The 22,150-nt window shown below is 30.1% G+C and overlaps 1 protein-coding gene across 7 annotated transcripts in view; it reads left to right on the forward strand.

The window, feature by feature from the left end:
* The window catches only part of LOC143232338 (transmembrane protein 164), a 58,596-nt gene that overhangs the window by 23,523 nt on the left and 12,923 nt on the right, over nt 1-22,150 (forward strand). For 4 of the 7 annotated variants that reach the window (XM_076467637.1, XM_076467638.1, XM_076467642.1 and 1 more), the window contains exons 2-5: nt 6,417-6,773; nt 10,174-10,293; nt 10,498-10,582; nt 20,312-20,412. In XM_076467637.1, the coding sequence (XP_076323752.1) occupies nt 6,432-6,773; nt 10,174-10,293; nt 10,498-10,582; nt 20,312-20,412 (648 nt within the window). In that variant the 5' untranslated portion in view covers nt 6,417-6,431. Of the gene's footprint in view, nt 1-2,883; nt 3,009-6,416; nt 6,774-10,173; nt 10,294-10,497; nt 10,583-20,311; nt 20,413-22,150 lie in introns of all 7 variants that reach the window. The other 3 variants (XM_076467639.1, XM_076467640.1, XM_076467641.1) reach the window with 3 other exon arrangements.

A 22,150-nucleotide genomic window follows, 5' to 3' on the forward strand; every position in this document is an offset into this window, starting at 1 on the left:
CTGGAAAGGCCAACTTCAGGTTAATAACACTGCTGTTTGAACTACCCGTTAGTCATCCTGGTAAGTTATTATTAAAAGTTTGCTACAAGTCTTTCAAAACGTTTATTACTTTACTTTTTAAAAATGGCCATAACACAAAATAACTCATAACCAGGACTGGAAATGCCAACTTTAGGTGTCTGAGGGTGGTTTTTGTACTTACCTGTTAGTCTTCCTGGCGAGTTATGATAATTATAGTAATGCTACAGAAAGTCATCTACAACATGTATTACTGTAGTTTTTCTCTTAATGCTGTAGACTAGATGTAAACATAGATTTTATGCTTTTCTTTTAACTTTCTTTTAGATTACCTTAATTTTCTTTTATAAATTTCCTAATTTTACTTTAATTTTAACTTTTTACTGAGTCAACACTAAGTCAACCAACCATCTGTAGTTTTTTTCTTAATGTTGTAGACTACATGTAAACATTGGTTTCATGCTATTTATGTTTTTTTTAACATTGTTTTGTATTACCTTAATTTTCTTTTATGAACTTTACTTAATTTACTTTAATTTTAACTGTTTTGTGCCATAAAGCACCAAATAAACCAACCAATCTACATATTGTATGTGATTACATATTTTAAACTGTAAAGTGAACTGACACCTGCACTGTAGACACAGGTTTCCAGAATTTAATGAATATTGCCATTGTATATAATTTATTTGTAGAATAACTAAAGTCCAGAAATAAAAAAAATACCATAATAAACTGGAATTTATGAAGGCGAGATTTATGAAAACAACTTATGAAAAGAAAGTCACAAATTGTAAATATGTGTTTTATATATTATTTTGTGTACTGTGAAGGAAGAGAACATTGTTCTTAGTACATGTTGAATCCAAATACTTGTCTCTGGGTATAACTAATTTAGGTTCTTTGGGAGGGGAAAAAGATAAATTCCAAGAAAAGAAATCTAAATTTAAGAAAATAGTAGTACAAAAGCTACTTGAGTTACTATTAATAACAAACTTGATAAACGTGATATATGTAATTGTAGTAAATATGTAAAATGAAACATATTGCAGCAGTTATTAGTAACAAAAGAATTATGATCTAGTACAAAACAATTCTTGAATGACAAATAATAAAGTGAGATGATAAAGTATGGTAAATATATTGAAAACATTTTAACCTTTGAATTTGTAACTTTTATACCATCCACTTTTGGTGTGGGGTACATGTTATATCATATTGAATGATTTTGTTTTTGACCAGATATTTTCTTTAAAATAATGTGAAGCATTAGAAGTAAATAGTGAAATGAACTGCAATATTGATTATATTTTTGTGCAACTTCTATAGCATAGCATTTTGACAAGGAACCGTTTGCCCCTTCATAGTTATACTGTGCACTCCTTCAGCTTAATGTTAAAACAGAACACGAATGTGATGGTAGAAAGCATTTATTAAAATTTCAGAATCCTCACAATTCCATCGTTGATATTCTAGAGGTAGAAAACAAACAATATTTGTAATTTTGTAATTATGACAGAAGTATACACATGAGGAGTAAATGATTTAAATATACAAATATATGAGAAGAAAATGAAGATCTGTCACAGATGGTATAGTTAAATATAAGTCTTGACATCCAGATTTTAATAGAATGTGAAAACCTTGGCATTAACTCTGAAGTTTTTTCAGTTTAAATTTCATAATAGAAACTTGCAAAGCTGTTTAGCATACTGTACTTGTTAAAAGGGCTTACTTGATGAAGAACCTGGTTGAAAACACTGATACAACTATCTCTCATCTAAGCTGAATTCATCTTTTAACTTCACTTCATGGTTGGACTTCAACCACCTTATGAACCTTATGAAATAATGAGAAGATTACTAGATACAAAGAAAATGTTAAATCAAGAATTATTTCTAACAACATAACTTACAGAAAGATTTTCTCTTACCAACTCATCTTGTAACTACAGCAACATCAGTTAAGTGACTATTTAAAAACTGCTCTGGGCAAAGGATTTCACTTCTAAATACCCTTTTCCAAACATAGTTACATCAACAACCTCTATTCCTGGGAATCTTTGTTCTGGAATATAAAATCTTTATTTTTTCAACAATACTTCTGAACAAGTAAGAAAACTATTTAATGGTAAGTTAAACAACATACCACCCTCTACCTTGTGTAATCATAACACATAACAAATATCCTCAAATCTGAAATCTGGAGAACTGGTAGCTGTCAAAAAACTCTCCAGAAACAAAAATATGTTCATTACCTTACCAGATGAAGGAAATGGAATTGATATCCTTAACAAAATAAAACTATGTTAATAAAGTGCTTGACATTTTTAGTAATCACAAGTACATACTTATAAACAAGGAACCATTAACCCATAATTTATAACTTGAAGGGAAAACTTGGGAAATTCTTAAAAACCTAAATGAAAAAAATATTTCTCATTGTATTTACAATAATATATAGCCCTCCCCCAGACTTTCAACCTGGAATATTAGATGGTGTACTGAAATTTCACAAACCAGACACCATTCTCCAACTTATAATTTCTGCCCTAGCCACTCACAGTTATAATGTAGTTAAATTCCTTGTACTCTTCTTGAAACCTCTTATTATGAATAAATTTATGCCTGACTCCAAATTTTCCTGAAAAACCAGTCAGTTCCACCCTCTTTAAAAATAATGCGATGGCTAACTTCAATATATTTTTTTTATCAATATTTCCCGGGATAAAACCATTAATAATGCACTGTCCGACCTCTTTTCTAAAACATTTTTGTTAATGGACATTCTAAATCTGCTTTGAAATCTATGCTTGAACTCTCTTCTAAAGACTTTCTTTTCCTCTTTAACAACATTCTTTATAAGCAGATAGTTGTCATTGACCTGGGTTCCCCACTGGATCCTCTGCCTGTCAACATTTTTCTCTGTCATCACAAACAGAACTCAACTGACAGCTGTGCTTTAAGCTTCAAGCCTATTCTCTATAGAAGGTATGTTGATGATATTTTCTTTATTTTTGGCCATACTGATTATATCTGATGCTTTCTTGACTGTTTTAGTTCACAATACCCCTCTGTACAGTTCACTTATTAAATTGAGGCAAATAACTCATTTATTTCAGTACATTCTTGTTAATCATGACACTTACTGGCCTTTTCACTTCCTTTGACAGTTTTGTACCCTTCTCTTTCAAACAGTCTTATTCTCTGTGTACTAAGTAGAGCCTACAAACTTACTTCATCCTATTTTCCTTCATAAGGAAATTACTTTCATGCAAAACATTGTTTCAATATGGCTACCCTAAGCATTTCTTGGATAAAATAACTTGCTTTTTTTTTTTTGTTGTTTGTCAAACCACGTAAGATATACCCTCTGTACCCAAACTTTCCTTATACACCTGCTTACCGTATTTCAGGAGGCAAAGCTTCCTTCTCACAAAACAGTTAAAAATTATGTGACATTTACTATCCCCAAATTAACCTGAAAGTTATTATGAAACTAAATTTCAGACTCAAAACATTTTTCCATTTCAAACATCATTTTCCAACTACTCATTGTTCACATTTTGTTTACTTATATACAGGGAGTCCAAAAAGACTTTTGTGTTGATGAAACCAAACATCACATTGAAGTGTGGGCATGTGAACATGTGGGCACATCTATAAAAACTAAAAGGAGGGTTACAAACCTTCCTAACTCCATTATCTACCAGCACAATATAGGACATTTGATTTCTCTCTCTCGCATTAAAATTCTCTTAACAGCCAAACATTAAAACCCTCCTTCCATCTCTAGCTAATACAAGTCTTCACTAGATTTAAACTTAATTTAACAATTTCGTCTGTGCCACATTTTTATTTTCTTTTTTTATATTTGTGTATTTAAACTTTTTGCACATTATGTACATATGTTTGTCATAATTACAAATACTGTTTGTTTTGTACCTCTAAATTACTGGTAATGGAATTGTGAGGATTCTGAAACATACAATAAATACTACCAGTTGTCATGTTCATGTTTTATCATTAAGATAGAACTAGTTTTTTACCATGGTCAAAGTTGTTTCAAAGATGGAAATAGTAGGTTTGCAGAAACTTGCGCAATGTGTGAAATCCTGGAGTCACTGGTTAGAGTACCATTTTGTGATAGGCTTTGATAATACATTTTGGCAAATCAGGTTCACTTTGTAAATCTGAAATACACGGGGATGAAAAGATAATAGTGACCTAAAAGACAGAATACAAAAAATATTGAGAGATTTTGGTTGACAAGTGATTCCCAAAAGTTTTATGCAGATCTCGTGTCTGAAATTACTGATGGAAAGGCATTCAGGCATCATAGTTGTGATGACTATCATAAGATGTGATGTTTTTGTACAGTTTTCAAGCCATAAAAATATATTTTAATGAGCTAGTTACCATCCTTTGCAACTGTGAGAAAACAGATTTTGTGTGCATTGAAGCATGATGGCTCATCAGTGTGTGTTCCATGTTTTGTGTGTGCTGACCCATTCCTTTTTTATAACTGATATATGAAACCATCAGTACTCGCTGAAACTCCTTAATTACAGAACTGAAAACAAAAAGACAGTTGTATGTTTCATAAATACTTCATTTAGTAACAACCACGGTTTCACCAGTAAAAACATTCTCATTTCTGTACCTATTTGCTACCTATATGTAGAACATTAAATTTCATTCAAAGAATTAAGGGAAAAAAGTTTCAGTATAACAAGTAAATGTTGGCATGTGATAGTGATAAACAGGAAAATCTTTATCAGGTCTGGTGAACCTAAGGTACATGTAGTTCAAATTTAGTGAGTGAAGAAAGGAGTGAAATGGTACAAGGTTTTGAAAAATTAAAAACACGCCAACAAAAGCAAGTGTAAAAATGAAGTTTCCAAACAAGTGATAGTAATTGATAGTTATAGTTCTTTAGTGTGTGCCACCTATGTGTAGATATTTGCACATGCACATATGTAATGGTAATATTCCATTGAATAACTTTGTCATACTTCAACTTATATTTAGCAGGAGTTAAGAATAAAAGAAGCTATTTCTTATCAAAGATCAAAAACATTTGTTAAACAAAATATAAAGAGCTTCTTCTCGAGTTATAGATATTTGTTCTTAAATTTTCTTGGAGAAAGAGTTAAAGATAAAACTGTTATTGCATTTTGTGTTTAAGGTGTATTTTTTTCAAGTTTTTGAAAGGTTAATTTGGGTACAAAATTTGACACCCTTACTTTTGGTAATCAAGTTAAATACCAACATTCGAAAGTACATTCATACCAAAATGAATATTAAAGCAGTAATGAATAGCTACAGATGGTGAAAAAGTAAACACACACAGAGAGAAGAAGAAAATTAATAATACACATTGATAATGCAGTCAATTCCACCAACTACTGCTGTAAAGAAGTTGGAAATTTGAAGGTTAAATTTCAATGCTGTGTTAGATGTATATTCAATAGGAAACCTGTGGTGTCCAAAGTTGGAAGCTGGTTTGATGTGTACTTAATGGTGATCAACCTGTTTTTATAAAAACTAAATGTTTGGACTATATCTATGACCCATAAAATGAACATGGTGGTGGAATGTTCTAGATTAGGTCTTGGAAAAAAATATTTGGTAACCTGAATGACACAAGGAACAAAGATCTTAAATATTAAAGTTTTATGCCTTTTCTTGCAAAAAAACAAACAACCAAAGAATGTAACCATATATATGATAAATAAAAATGTTTTTACCCACTGTTATTCATGTTGAGCAAATTTTGATAGGACCTAGTTATATTTTAATATTAAAAACAAAATTGGTGAATAAAATACACAATAAAATTTTTAATCATGTTGATGTAAGTATAAAGCTACCAAAACATATACTGTTTTAAATTTTGGTGATCAGTGAAATACACAATAAAATTTATATTTCACTGATCACCAAAATTTAAAACAGTATATGTTTTGGTAGCTTTATACTTACATCAACATGAGTAAAAACATGTGACAAGTGGTAGTTTTATAAACCAAAGGCTTAACTTGTGATCTAAGCAGGTGATATGAATATTTTATGTAAAAAGTCAACATTTTCTTCTCACCACCTAACCATTTATCTTTCTCTGTTTAACAAATAATGTCTTTTGATTGTCTGTTTAACTTCAACTGTTAGGTTTATTTAAAATAATTGGTTTGTGTCATTGTATTGAATGACCTATTTCAACAATGTGTTCAACAGGAAGAGAAATTAGTATTTTTTTTGTTACATACATAGATATTTATGCATGTGTAGAATAAAAATGTAGCAGTTATTAGATATACACTTGTTTATGCACCTCAGAATATATGCATTTAGTGACATGCTTTTATTATGAAATACATATTAAGTATTTGTTATTAGTTACAGGGAGCCACCATGTGGACAACTTCAATGGATAGTGTTGCTGAGTGGGCTTATGGAGGCGTAGACCATGGATTACAAGGGAATGGAGGTCCTGAGTGTGCAGCCTTTTTAACATTTAAGCATCGATTCTTTGAAACTGGGCTTGCATGTTTATTTGGTCTACTATATTTGTACTGGGGATATAAAAGAATTCATGTCCCACCTGTGCCAAAAGTTATAAGAGAAGATCGGGGAGGAAAGAGAGCTCTACTTGTCTTAATGTGCTTGGTGTTTGGGATGGAGATTGGCTATAAATTTTCATCTAAAACTGTCATATATATACTGAATCCTTGCCACATTATTACCTTGATTCAGGTGAGCATATAGAAGATACCATAATATCACATGATTTATCCCACCATGATCTTATAACAGTAGTAATAATTTACCAGTAGTACTACACTAGTGCTATATTTAGTACTGGTAGTAAGATCAGTAGTACTGTCAGCTATGCATTGCTTAGGGCTTCATGTAGTATAGTTTCTTGGCAATAAATTTAGCATTTAGGAGTTGGTTGGCTATAACATTGAGACTTTGATAGACTATATTTTTATTACCTGTGGTTGGTACTGTGCACTGATAAATATGTTGTGATGGGACTTCACAGATGGAGAGAGGAGAGACTGTTTTGGCCAATGCTAAACTCATTGAGAGACCATGTAAGTGATTTTCTTATTAAAAAAAATGAAGGTTGTGATCTTGCATTGATAGTGATATTTCTTATTTAAATTGCATTCAACTGCTTAGTCATAATCATTATAGAGGGGGGTACAGTTCATTTTAAGAGGATCTATGAGTCATGTTTTCTTGTGAGCTTAACCCTGCCTTACACTTTCAGTTTTCTCTTTCTCCTCCTCCTGTTTTTGTTTGATCTCCCTCAGATCCTATGTTTTTGAGTAGAATGTCTTTCCTCCAGATAGTAAATGCAGTGAAATGGATCCTGAATCCTCTTTGGAGTTTTACTCCAGTATTTTTGTAGTTCTAAATAGCCTTTCATAGAATTGTCATTCTTGTACCAATTTTCTATCAAGGTAGAAAGTCTATTTGATCTGAGTTAAGTGATTTCTCTCACGTTGGGGATGAGTAATGTTGAAGTTTTGGATACTTTTTTTTCCCACATTCTGATTCTCCTAGCCACATTCCCTTCAGGCTAGCTTCAGCCTGTATGTTTTCATCTGTGACTGCTTTTGCAAGGAGGATGAACTAATTGGGTATGCAGTTCCCCTATTATATGATTAATTGTTCTCTTCATCTCATCCTGGGCAAACTTGGTCTTTATGAGATATTGAACTTCTAATTATGAAAGCTCTGTCTTCTCCTCTTCATGCATGAAAAGTTCCATCTCTTTATGAGGGAACTAACTTCTCTGAAGTTTCTTCTCCTTCTGGGATTCATTAGTTTCATCCTTTTATTATATTCTGGTAGATTAATGGGATGTGTACAGAAATCAGTTGATTTTTCTGGATTCTCTCCATCCATTTTTATATCTTTCAGTGCAGTGATGGCTTTTGCCTTCCTCCACTTTGTCTGGGCTTACATCTATTTGCAGACATCTATCTGATTGAATGAGGTGCAACTCTAGATACACATCATTTCCAGTGTTGGGTCTCTGAATCAGCATTTCTGTGATGTTGTAGCTTAAAGGGTGTGTCACTATAATCTCTTAAGCTTATTTAGATAACTTCACTGTTCTTTTGATAGGATAGGATCTCCCATTGAAACTTCTGCTGTTACACTCCAGAGCTCTTCATCTGTGCCTAGGAATATTACATCTGTTGCCTGGAGTGGACCCTTTCAGTAGAGTGATCCTTACTTTTCCTCTGGTGTTTCAATGAAATTTCTCCCCTCTTTTGGGAGCTCTCTCATTGATAACATTTCAACAACAACTGTGACTATAGCAGTGATGCTCTGAGTCAGGATTGTTCCAAGTTTTTTATCTATACCTATTCTCCTTAGAGAATAATGTCAAAACATTTTACTTGAGAGACTTAGAAAGATGTTGGAGAAAATTAAAATTATTTTGCTGAATTAATTCCTCTAGGTTAAAAAGGTCATATTTCAAGGTATGTATACAAATCTGAAGTAGAAGAATAGATGAAATGTAACTGGCAAAAGTAGCTAGGTGATTTACTCAGAATCTAATGTAAACAATGCTGATGACTTGGATAAGTATTTTGAAACTTGTAGACTTGAAACAAAATTATGCTATTATCATCATAATGGTCCAAATTTGTTGTACATTTTGAGTTTAGAAATAGAAAAACATTTATTAAACACTCATTGATAGTGTGAATATCTATTGAATTTAAAGTAAGGTGTGTATTTTTAACCCTGAACTAATTGGATGAGAAGAGAAGAAAGTATAGATAGGAAATAACAAGCCATACAAATTTGTCAGCTGTGATGTGTAACCTTGTGGATAAAGTTTTTGTTTTTGTTCTCAAAGGAACAAAAATTTAAAATATGATCAAAAATTGAATATATGTAGTGAAGTACATCAGATGTTCATTTTACGGAAAAAAACAAACTGAACCTTTAGAAACTTGGAACAGTTAATTTTATCTTCTACTTTTATGAGTGTTTGTTTTATCTTATTTCAATTAATGCCCAAATTTTTTTTTATTTCAACCTGTGTTCATATTATATATGTGTATGTATGTATGTATATCCTGCACAATTAGTGCTTTGTATTTATAATTTCAAAGGTTTATTGGACGTTCGTTTAATATTTATCTAATTTGTAGTTTACATTGAATTGGGAAAATAACCTTTAAATATCTATACACAACATATTAAAAGAATGCATAATGTCATACTTTTCATTTGATAATTTTTACACAATTTTTCCCAATTCAATAGAAACTACAAATTAGATAAATAACCTTTAAATATCTATACACAACACATTAAAAGAATGCCCAATAAACATTTGAAATTATAAATACAAAGCACTGATTGTGCATGATATACATGTATATAATATAAACACAGGTTGTAATAAAAAAGAAAAGAATTGGGCATTCATTGAAATAGGATAAAACAAAATCTTAAAATTAGAAGAGAAAATTAATTGTTCTGAGTTTATAAAGGTTCAGTTTATCAAAATCTACACAATTTAATAAACAAAAGTTCCTGGTTATAGAATGTTTAAATTTTTGTGTCAAGTACCTGCATGTAATTTAAATTAGCAGTTGGCTATGCCACATCAGTTTTTGATAATTTCTGTAATATTTAATATGAACCGAGTCTTACACCACTTATGTAAGAATTCCAACACTAAAGCAGAACTAAATCAATACCACTGAACTTGAGGTCATACCTGACTGCCTGGTCTGTTCTGTTGGTGTTAGATCTCGCAGTGATTTGAGTAGAAGAAATCTTGATACAGGCTACTAGTAATTACTAGTTCTAGTTGGCCTGAAACTGTAGACAGGGAAAAAAACAACAGAAAAACTTGTTGGGAGCATGTTCTTCAGTAATGTTTAAACAATGAGTAAAGTATATATTTCAAACTAATTGTGATTATTGTAATTATAGGAAACAGTATTTCCACACCATGAACGTCTTTGTTTTTTGAAAAAACTGCTAGATCAGCAAGTTTGACTGGTGTGTAATTAAAAAAATTTGTACACTTCTGAATGTAGTTACCCAGCTAAAAGTTTTAATAAATGTAATAGAATGTACTTTGTTGTTAATGTGATTATTGTCATTTCAGATTTTTCTGCTTGCTGCTCCACCAACATCCCAGTTGGTTACAGTATTGTTTAGAATACATTTGCATTGTTTACATGGAGCATTATTGGCCATTTTCCTTCCTGTGTTAAACACAAGATTGGTATGTTATGAGAAGTTTGTTATATATCATTAAGCAAGTGCTTGTGTCTACTTATAATTAATTTAGATATATAATAAAACTTTTTTTTAGAATGTTTAATTAATTGAAAAAAGTTCCTCTCTCCGAGTTATAAGATTTGTAAAGTTTCATTAGTATTAACTCATATATGTTTAAGTTACAATAACTGTGTATTTGTTTTAATAGTTGCCAATGGAGACAGAAGTGTACTTTCTTCAGCATGGTTTGATGTTAATTATTCCTTTCTATCTTCTAAGGACAGGAATGGGAGGTGGGTCAAATAGTTGTGTTATTTTTGTTATTGTAAGTTAATTATTTATTAGTTATGGCTTATCCGTGATGTGTATAAGTACATGTGATGATAGACGAAAACTTTAATGTACAATTTATCTTCATAAATGCTACACAAAGTTAAACTTTGAATAGAATAAACTTATTGAAATGTAATTAGTTACTATAATATCAAATTATAAAATTATTAGTAAAAGGAAGACAAATATTTTGTTTGTGATGAAATTTTGGTTTTAATTTTAAAAGTAAAACCTGAAGTTTTTTTACTTCTCATGTGGATGTTTGTTGTATATATTTGTGCAGCCACACATAACATTTAAAATGTTATGCATGCAAAACTTTCATTAAATTATTATCAGTAAAGTTTTATTAAGTTTCCTTTCTATACCCAAATTGTCATTTGTTAACAGACTAGCTCATAGCTCATGAGAGAATCTTTCTTCCTATTAGGAACCTTTACTCATGCTTGAGCATCAGTTTCTCTAGTGTGTGTGTGTGTGTGTGTGTGTGTGTGTGTGTATACCAGCAAAATTAGAAAATCATAATATTTATTTAATATCTTAGTTTTCAAACTGTTGATAGCCATTGAACAGAGAAACAAAACAAGCAACAGTAAAATTCAAAATAAGGGTGGAATTTCTGATTGGCCAGTGGGAAATATACAGAGTTGTGGTTCCCTTCCTTAAATATTGGTTCTATGGAAAAATGCCAGTTTATAAATGCCATAATTAAGAGAGAATGTTTGTATCCATATTGCAGTAAATACCCATCTTGTGTTACCAATACTAAGTGAAAACTTAGTTAATTTAGGTATAATGAAATAATTCTTGTTACTAGTCATTTTCTGGTACAATGTGCTCTGCTGTGCCATTTCTGTGATACTTTGCAAGGCAGAAGTTGTGATAAAGAAGCAATATTATTACATGTGCGCTCACATGCATGCGCTGGGAAGTGAATATACCGTAATACTTCAAAATTAAGATGCTCTCAATTTTAAGATTCACTCCTCTTAAAAGGGATTTTCAGGGAAAAAAATTTGGATGATAATTAGAAAGGAGTAAATATGTTTTAAAAGAGTTTATTAAAAATTAAAAATGTTGATAATGTATTTAAAATGAAATATAATAAAAAATATATAAAATAAACAGGAAACTAAATACTTTCATTACAGTAATGTTTCTTTATTTAATCAGAATGTTACTCTGATGTTTCTTTTGACTCACTGTTATATTCTGAAGTTGAAGCATTTTCATAACTTTTACTATCGTCCAAAAGAATATCATCTTGTGTTTTAACTTCCTCATGGATAAACAGTATTTTAAAAATGACTTTCTAATAATATTGTCAGATATTATTGATATTCCACTACTGCTGATTCTGCTGCCATTTTTATTATACCATTCAGTGTCAAAGCATGATTGTCTTGATTCAGCCAAGCATGGTAATACTTACAAATATGTTCTTTGAATGACTCTGTAATGGACACATCAAGAGGTTGTAATTGACTTGTTATTCTGCCAGGAATTATCATCAGACCACTGTTTTTGTTCTTTAATCTACTCTTGATTTTATCACAGAGATGACCATGAAATGCATCCATTACAAACATGCTCTGTTGATTTAATATTGCACCAGGGTGATGTTCCCATATACATTTCAACCACTCTTCCATTAGCTCTGATGTCATCCATGCATTTTTTTGTGCAAACTATTACATCTTTGCAAAAATTTTCTTTTGGCAACGTTTTTCTGTTTAATATGACATACTGTGGTAATTTATTTTCATCTCGGTTACACACAGCATGACACTAAATGTTAACTTTTCATAGCCAGTGGTTTTGATCGTCACCTGTTTTTCTCCTTTGGCATTTACAGTGTAGTTGCACAGCATGTTGAACAACTGCTGTTTCATCTGAGTTACTGATTTGGTTTAGGGTATTTTGATTCCTTTGATGTAGAAAAATAATGTAACGTTGTTATTGAATGGTTTGTTTCAAAATCTGATGGCAGTTTTTGTGGTGTAATGCTAAACTTTCACTTTTCTTAAATTTCTCACACCAGCCATGACTGGCCTTGAAAGAAATACTATTATTTTCTGCATATTCTTTTGTTTTAAGATTAATACTTCTCTCATTACAAGTAGTCCTTTAATTTGTAACTGTCTGAAACATGTTAATATGGCAGCATCAATTTCTGTATGCTTTCTATTTCTTGTGCCATAAAATGACTTTGTACTTTTCTTGCAAGAAAACAACTTGATTTTTATATCACGCCAATGATGTACATTTGCCTCACTCACTGTACACTTTTTACTGGCTACACTATTCCCAATCTGTTTGGCACACAAAATAACTTAAATTTGGCATCGTATATAAAATGCTTTTCTATGTGTAAAAAACACAATAAAAGCATCTGAACATAAGGAAAGTCAGACAAAGACTCAGGATGGTGATATTCAACTACACCACTAGTGGTGCTGACATTAGCAAATTTGATGTTTTGTACATGTTTTTTAGTCTTTCTGAGCTAAGTTCTTTTTAAAATATACTTCAATCTCTTTGTTAATGCAGGATTTTTTTTTAAATCTTTGTTGTTTGAGAAAAATTATGTTTTCTAGACTAGAAAAAATAATACCTAGAATTTAAAATGTACTTTAATTTTCAGTTTAAATGTGAAAAGAGTGCATCTTAAATTTAAGTAATATTGTACTAGAAGAAAGTGTTTGCCATAATATCAAACATGTTCTCAAAATTCAGGTTTTGATTTGTTATTATAGGTTTGTATCGATTGGTGTTATTTGTCAGTAACTTTGCATTGCTTGCCATTATTGATTTTAGTTTCTTGTCATTGGTTTCTTTGATTCTTTCATTTTATTCATTGTTGTTGAAACTACATCTCATGGCAAAATTTTGTTCCTCTGAAGTTCCATTACATTTTTGATTACAGATGTTTGCTGCTGAGCTTCAGGTGCCTTTTTATGCATTGCTTTAAATGATGTGTGGTTGATCCCATTTAATCTGAAGAACAAACTCATTGAAAATCAACATTGGAGCATGAAAGTTAATTCTAGTTTTTATCTTGAAAAAGTTCTTAATTCTCAATACTGATTCTAAGACTACACAGACATGTAATTTTGTGCATATTTTGATTTTGAAGATGTTTTTTATTTTTATTTTTAGCATATAATTGTATTTATCCATAAGAGAGAGAGACAGACATAAGATGAAAATGTATGCACATTGTAAATTACTACGTTTTAAAACTGTCTTAGTGTTGTCAAATAATGAGATGAAAGTTGTTAAAAAAATTTTCTTTCTTTGTGAAAATTGTGATAGTTACTGATAATATAATTATTTTTATCATGCAAGAACTACAGATAAAATGGCAATCAAAAAACTAAAATTATTAAATTAGTATTAAATTCTATAAGCAGTGAAATTGTTGATTAAAAAAAAAAGTTGAACAGACAAGTTTGAGGTGATTCATGATCAGCTTAATGATTTTGATACTCATTGTTAATTACAGGGATTCTTTAGTAAAGATCTACTATTTCCAGTGGTGCAACTAGACTTTATGATTTCCATGGAACCTTGAACCATTGTTGGAACCACATATTATTTCAAAATTTTGTTCATCTGAAGTTCTGTTACACCCACTTTAATGTATAATATCCAGTTTAAACTGTCTTGCACTGCTTGTGTTAAAATTGCAACTCTAAATACATGGAATTAAACCATTACACCATTCACATTAAAATTTCATCTTATGCTTACTGTTAGTAGCTGTGGGAGGGCTCATGGACTTGATCCAACTAGTAAGATGGGAGTAATATGATATCTTAGATCTTTTATTTTTTTCTGGATGTGTGTTTTAATGTTTTTTTTTAGCATTATATTTTACTTCATTTTATTTCACACTTGGCTTTTTATATATAATATAACTACAAACTGATGGAATTTTAGCTGGAACTTAAGTGAATGTTTACTATTTTAGTGTTTCTGTAGCTCAATGATTTTTTAATCATTTAGAAGGATCATACTCATTATGTTGAACTTTGCCCACATCTTCCTGCTTTAGGAACCATTCCAAGTTGCATGTTGAGTGCTTAATTGATTTGGAAAATTTCTGATACATAATCATGTTAACAATAATAATTCAACTGTTGTGTAGCATGATAACTTATCTTGGTAGCTGTTAGCAAATATTCTACAAAATGCTTAAAGCACAGTTCTAATTTATAATAATTTGGTTATAAGAAGGTAAATCCATCTAAAAAATAATCTTATTTGTTCATATGATTTCATTTTTATGTAAATCATGCAGTTTATTTTTTTGTAACATGGAATGCAAATGATTGGAAAGTTAACTTCTGCTCATAATTATACGAACATCAGTTAGGGGTGTTTTACGTAGTTACAGGTCATGGTATTTCTGTTCAATATGAAGTTTGGACTTCATGAACAGCAGGGACATTCTTCTACTGTTACTGCATTTTAAGGTCAGTGTCAACAAAGTCATGTGAACTGAAGTCCATTGAATGTGGGTGACTCCATTTGGTCAACTGTCTTTTCCTAAAGAAATGTGTCAATTGATTTAGCATGGTAAGGACTAGAATTACCACCTATTACAGAGATGCCAACCGTTACAATTTGAGCATAATCATTACGAATTTGGTGTATACATTACGACTATATGCTCATACAGACAAATGTTACGACTTGTTGCAACTCACAAATTATTATATATTATATAGGCCTATACAATGAAGTGATAAATTGTTCCCCCAGGGCTTGAAAGGGGTGAAAAGAAAATTTCTAGTGAGATACAAATAAATTTTGATAATAAATAAAAGACATAATCCAAATGGCTACTTGCTATAATCATGTTTGTGCTTGAAATAATAAAAAAATATTTGTATCTCTGGTGTCTTCCAATAGTTTGAGTACATGGGAGAATCCATAGTTACATCATCAGTGCTTGTTAGCTAATCAGCGCTCGCGTAGATGGGTATTTCTTGTTTTCTAAGCAGCATAGAAACACCAATACCATCATTTACAAGATGGAAAAAAAAGAGGCCTTGTTCACCAGATTGTCTTGTTTCTGGCAAATCTAAAAGGACTGAAACTGTGAAAGGTCTCTGTCTACAATCAATACACTCAGTAATTCGAAATAGTTGGCATCTCTGCTATTATGCTGATTTCAGGATCAATTTTGTCAGCATTTGATGGCAAAAAGAGCAGTAGGATGTTTTTTTAAATTTTTGTAGGTGGTACTGTTTCAAGAGCTGTAAATATTGGTATGTTTAAAAACTTTCATGCTTACCTTATACTTTAACCATTACTATGTGTCACATTCCTGAATGAGAAGGAGGTTATATCTGGTTTCAGATTCTTTTCAGAAAAGTATGTTTATTATCAGGCTGAAAGATAGTGTGCAGCACATCTGTAAAAAGAATATTGATTCTAAAATATTCTTGAGTTAATTTTTGAAATATATTAGAATTAATACATAAAATTGACTACAAACTTAGTGCCTCAAAATTTAATGTGTCAAAATAATATAAAAAGTCAGAAAAATTCCTATATTTATAATCAGTAATGTATAAGTAAGTTACATTTTTTTAATCCTAAACTTTCTAGATGAAAATGTATTGGTCACTCAAGTTAACACAACTGTGTTGTTTAACAGTTAAAAACAGTGAAAGATTTCACTTATCAATCACCTGTTATAACAATACTGTGTACACTTTTCTGTACTTGTTATTTCAGATAATTGTGTTGTTTCACATGTTTTAAACACATCTATGACAGTGTTGGGGCCTAAGTGTTGCATCTATATTTTCACATTCATTTAAATGCAAACAACCAAAGGAAATTAATAATCATAGTTCATTTTATTCATTAGTCAAATGATAACTTAGGTAAAATAAAAAAAAAAAATTAAATATTCTTCAAGTAGCCTGAATTTAAAATCAAACAAAAGGAAAATTGGAATAAGACTAATTTATTTTTTAAAATAAAACTTTTAATAGTTTAAAACTATAGTAGAATGATAAAGAATAAAACTAAAAAGTCAGTACAGCACTACTGTGTAAGAAGTAACAACAATGTTTAACATTTCCACACTAGTTGCAGTAGCATTTCATTTTTACAATGACGGTATTGTATCTTTTTAAAAGTAAGGTGTGTAAGAGTGTAACAAACTTTTCTCTGTGTGTTTACTGGAAGGAAGAGATTTTCACTATAATAAGTGTTTGGATTAATGATTGTTGATCAGGTAGTTAGTCATAAAGGAGCCTCACTCAGATCTAAAATAGTGCAAGTAAATTCTGTAAATGATTATCTCATGTTGATTTTACAGCAATTTGGAAGGACATATTTTTATTTGTATTGATGGATTCATTATGAAAATAGTTAAAAACAAACATTTCACATTTTTCTAGGTAAAGCTATAATTATTTATAATCATGTTAAGAAATCTGTCATTTTTAAAGAAGGTACCTTTTTTCAAATAAATTTTAAAAAATATTGCTCATACAATCATACCATTTGCATTTTCACTTATTATAGACATCAAAGTTTATGAACATAAAATGGTAAAGTTAACGGTGGACACAGCAGAGCTTAATGTGGCTTTGATTTAAATCAAATAGACAAATACCAAAAATATGAAAAGCACCTTTCTCATGATAATTCTAACTTTTAAACAGTGAGAAATCACTTGTTTAAAAAATGTCATAATAATACTAACTTTGATGAAAACAAGTCTGATGTCTAAACACATTCTTAGAGGTTCTGAAAAAAAGCCAAGGCATGAACATATATTAAGGTAACAATTAATTGACATTTGTATTTTATTAACATAGAAATAATCAGTTGTTATTGTCTGAGGCCTTAACTGAATTGTAATAAATATCAGTAATATTTATTTCAGAAAACTTAAAAGTTTTCATTATAAAGAATAGCCAAATCAAGTAAAAACAGTAATGTTTATTGTAACTTTTTGATACTGTATGGTAGTGCAAAAATGTCTGGGTGTATTTCTTATTAATTACTGAAAAAGTGAAAGGTGTTTAGACTCCTCTTAAAAAACAAAATGTTCTGAATTATTCAACATTAAATAGTATAGTTATTAATTTCTGTAAAAGAAGTTGAAGTGGGGCTAAGTAAATCTGGATCCCTCCCCTTATACAAAATTAATACAACTATTAATACCTGAAAAAAAATGGAAGCCAATAATCAACTCCTTCCCTAAATCTATACCTGTTTATACAACATTAAATAGCATTATTAATCTGGGGGCAAAATGGTTAAAGGCAGAAGTTTGCATATCCTTTGGATCTCTTCCTCTTTGTCCACATCTTGTACAACATTAAAGAATACAGTTGTTAACTCCTGACAAAAGGGGGAATATGGATCCTAAATCAATGCTTCTCAACTGGGTGAATTGTTCACACAGGAAATTTATTTGTTTTATGTTGTATTCATTTTAGCTGTAGTTTAATGTGCATTTAAGTCATAATAAAGAGTGTTGAATTTTAATTTGGTACTTTTGTCTTTTTTGAACTGGAGTGAGTGAGCTCTTGTGAAAAACTTGTAGTGGTGAATGATGTTGGATGAGGTTGAGAAGCACTGGTCTAGATCCATGTCTGTTTATACAACATTAAAGGATACATTTAAACAGTTATAGATTAGAAACATACAGCAATGTGAACAACAGTAAACTTAATCAGTGATGTTGAGAAAACCCACTTGTAGAAAAATATATATGCAAAAACAACTTGTTTGGGTTGAGAAAATATTTTACATAGAAGAGCGAACAACGTTTCAACCTTCTTCATTGTTCGCTCTTCTATGTAAAATATTTTCTCAACCCAAACAAGTTGTTTTTGCATATAACAGTAAACTTACACTATATATAACACCTAAATATCCAGAGAGTTGGCATTAAGTGCTGTTAACCAGTTGTTTTTTTTAATCAGTTTAAAATTAGTAGAAATGGTAGATAGTTTTGGTATCTCCACTTTTTATTTCTTTCAACCTGGGTTTCTTTTACTATCCATGATAGGGTTTTAGTGTCTTTAATTTAAAATTATATGAACCTATTTTTTTGATATATCAATTAGTATAGCATAAAATATTAGCTAACAAATGAAATTCAATTCTGAATGGCCCATCGTATGACACACGACATATTTTTTTCTTTGAATCTTATCTTTTTTTCTTTACCACTCCTTCAGAACAGTAAGAAATTAAATGTAAACTTATGATAGAATCATTATTGTTCAGAAAAACCCATAATTTTCATAGCCTTTAATTTTGTTTGGTTTTGGAGCTGTCAATAGAAAATTAACCCTCTGCCACATTCATCTGTCACATACTATCACTATCATTCAGGATGTGTTCGTAATTCTCTCTTACATTTAATTATATATTACATATAACTAACAGAATGTCAAGGTTTTTGTTTATTAAGTGACATTGCATAATGCTGTGTTCTGAACAGATACTAGTCAATTTTACTCAGAGTATAAGTGGTATTACATCAAGGAACTTGGGTAGTTTGGATTAATTTGTAGTGGCTCTTGTTGCATAACTAAAAAGCCAGAAAAATTGTGGGAGGTAGGAGAAATTGTCTACTTTTTGCTTATTAGTTCATATTCTTTGGTGCATTATTTTATTAAGTGAAAATTATTTAGTGCATTACTACCATTAGAATAAACAAAAAAAAAAAAGGTTGGCTGAAAGGTCCTCAGCAATCAACTGGAAGAAAAATGATTTACTCAGTATTTTATTGCTTGTTTTTTATATTTATTTGTTTATTATTATAAAAGAATTGAAATATAGAAATATGGATTATTTTAAGTGAGGTAAGATTAGTTTAGGTAAAATAAATATTGGGTTGAGGAATAATTCGTGAGTGTTTTTTCAAGTTAAAAAAATATATTCATAAATGAAATGCTTTCACAAAATATTTCATGTCATTTGGTAAATAATTTTTTGCTCTAATAGATGGTGTGTTTGATTTTCACATGTCTTTAATTTTTGCTTTCATTTTCAGCTCATTAAATGGAATGTCAAGTGGACAAAATCGAGCATTTTCGACACCATTTGCTTTTTGCATTTAATTTCTTGCAATTTCGTTTAAAACAATGCATACTATATACCTAGGTATTACATGAAATAAAGTATCATAATAAATGTTTTGGGTGTAATGTGTTCATGCATTGAAGTATTGTATAGTCTTGCATGTAATGCTTGAATGAAATTATTTAAAATGCTCACGAATTATTCTTCAACCTAATAGTAATGTTTCATGAGGCAAGGACATGAGCAGCATGTGGGTAATGTAATTCAACAGCATAACTCTTATCCTCAGATTTTTGGTAAAATAGTGTGAAATAACAAGGCTTATCAGTGGTAAAAATGAGAAAGGAGGTATGGCAATAACAAATTGATAGATTTTTTTTCTTTTATGATTTCCAGTTATACAAGGTTATTGTTATTCCCAAATCTGAAATATGTCTATAATATAATATTTCTTTGAGTGAGTTGAAAAACTAGTACTAAAAATTAATTATTTTTGTTGATGGATATGTGTATGACATAGTTTATATAAGTTTGGAATTATTTTGTTTCTAATTTACTAAGTTTTGTAATACATGTGTACCACACATTATGCACTTTTTTTTTATTATGTCATCAAGCAGGTGTGTACACAGTAGAACCCTTGAGTGACTTCAGCTGGGCTTTTCTAACTTGTGGTTTGTTATTTTTTTACCACTTTCTACTTCTTCAGGGTTTAGGATTGGTAAGCACTTGTATTTTATACTTTAAAAGACAATATGTAGTCTGCTAAAATACTTGTTTTACAGTTTCTTTAGATTAACTCTAGTAACTAAAGTTTTGTGAATTCTGATAATTATCTATACACATGTTCAAATAAAAATTCATCTAGTTTTTATGTGCAAATCTTAATAAAAATATTTTTTACTGTTAATAGTAAGTGATTTAACTCTGTTAACATTCCAATTATAAAAAAAAATATTGGAATGTGTATGCTAACAGTAATACTTTAATGATCAAGAAACATAGTATGACTTCTTTGTTTTATTTCAGTTAGTGACTTCAGTTTTGTACAAAAATAACTTGTGTGGAAAAAATAAGTTAATAATATTGTATATTCTGATCTAGTGTGTATAGTGTTTAAAACATTATGTAATTCTTCACAAAAACCTTTGTTTTTTAAATTACATAGTTAGTCCTGATTCTTCCTTTGGCTATTCAGAGTTCACTGGTTTGTAATGGAAGCTCAAACTATCACTGCTTGTGTAATTATTTATCTAATGTATTGGAATAACTTAAATGTTAATGTTTATATCTATCTTAAATTTCAAATGGTAGACTCTACGTGCTAATGAATAAGTAGTATTCTGTTGTTATTGTACTGTAGTTTCTACTACCAAAATAGTTAATACATTGTATCAAAGTTCATTGACTTGTAAACTAATGTGAACAATTCTGTTATAAATATGAGTTTTGTTTTCAGATTTCCTCACAGGTATTGATTGATGTTAAGAGACAAAAAAATAATCAAGACAAACATGCAAAAACGAAGTTCCAAAGAAAGTGGATATTTTGATTTATTTTAATATAAATATATAATTATATCCTATTTTTTATTTAAATAGTGTTAATTCTTTACCTTTTAAAAGATAATTAACAAAATTTTGTAGACAGTTTACTAGTAAAAGTTATGACAAATTTGTGTTAGACATGCCAATCACCATTTAAGATGGCATGTAAATTAATGTGAATTTTATAATATGATGGGTAATTGTTTCAAATTTCCTAAATTCCTCTGAAGGCTTAAGGGTAAGTGTGAGAGCTTATAATGGTAAAATTCAGTATGTGATTCCATTCCTGTGGTAGGCATACAGCAGGTAGCTCATTTTGCAGCTTTATGCTTAATTATATACAAATAGGTGGGAACAGTTGACAAGTAAAATTTGAAACTGACCAAAGCATAAGCATAATTACTCAAGGTCAATAAAAACAAAACAAAAAATTAAACTAGAAAATAAAAAGGCTAGTGCTAGCTTTTGCAAGGTCTACACTTTTTGCTCTGGAAATGTGATTGATCGGTATTAAGTGTACATGTGCAGTTTCTGTCAACATTTTAAAGGCTAGAAAATCTTCTACATTATGGATTGTAAAATATCAAATACTGTGACACCAGCTTCTTTACTGCTTGAGGGTCAAGTTTACTCTCTGTGGTTAGTATGTGTGTGAACAAATTATAAATTGAAACTGTTTGTATTTTCAGTTTGTAATTGTGTAATTTGGTTATGCAGTTTAAAAGAACTTTAATTAGGCCTGTTTTTAAAACTGATTTTTGTATGCTCTTAAAAAAATTAACATTAAATTAATTACAGGAATATTTACTTACATTTCAAACACTTTCCAGATGTATTTGTAAGCAATGAAGCAATACCACTTTATTAACTACTGTTTGTGAATTTCATTCATTGCTAAAATCAGAAATTTAT

The sequence above is a fragment of the Tachypleus tridentatus genome, chromosome 11, assembly GCF_004210375.1.
Source record: "Tachypleus tridentatus isolate NWPU-2018 chromosome 11, ASM421037v1, whole genome shotgun sequence".
Classification (NCBI taxonomy): Eukaryota; Metazoa; Arthropoda; class Merostomata; order Xiphosura; family Limulidae; genus Tachypleus; species Tachypleus tridentatus.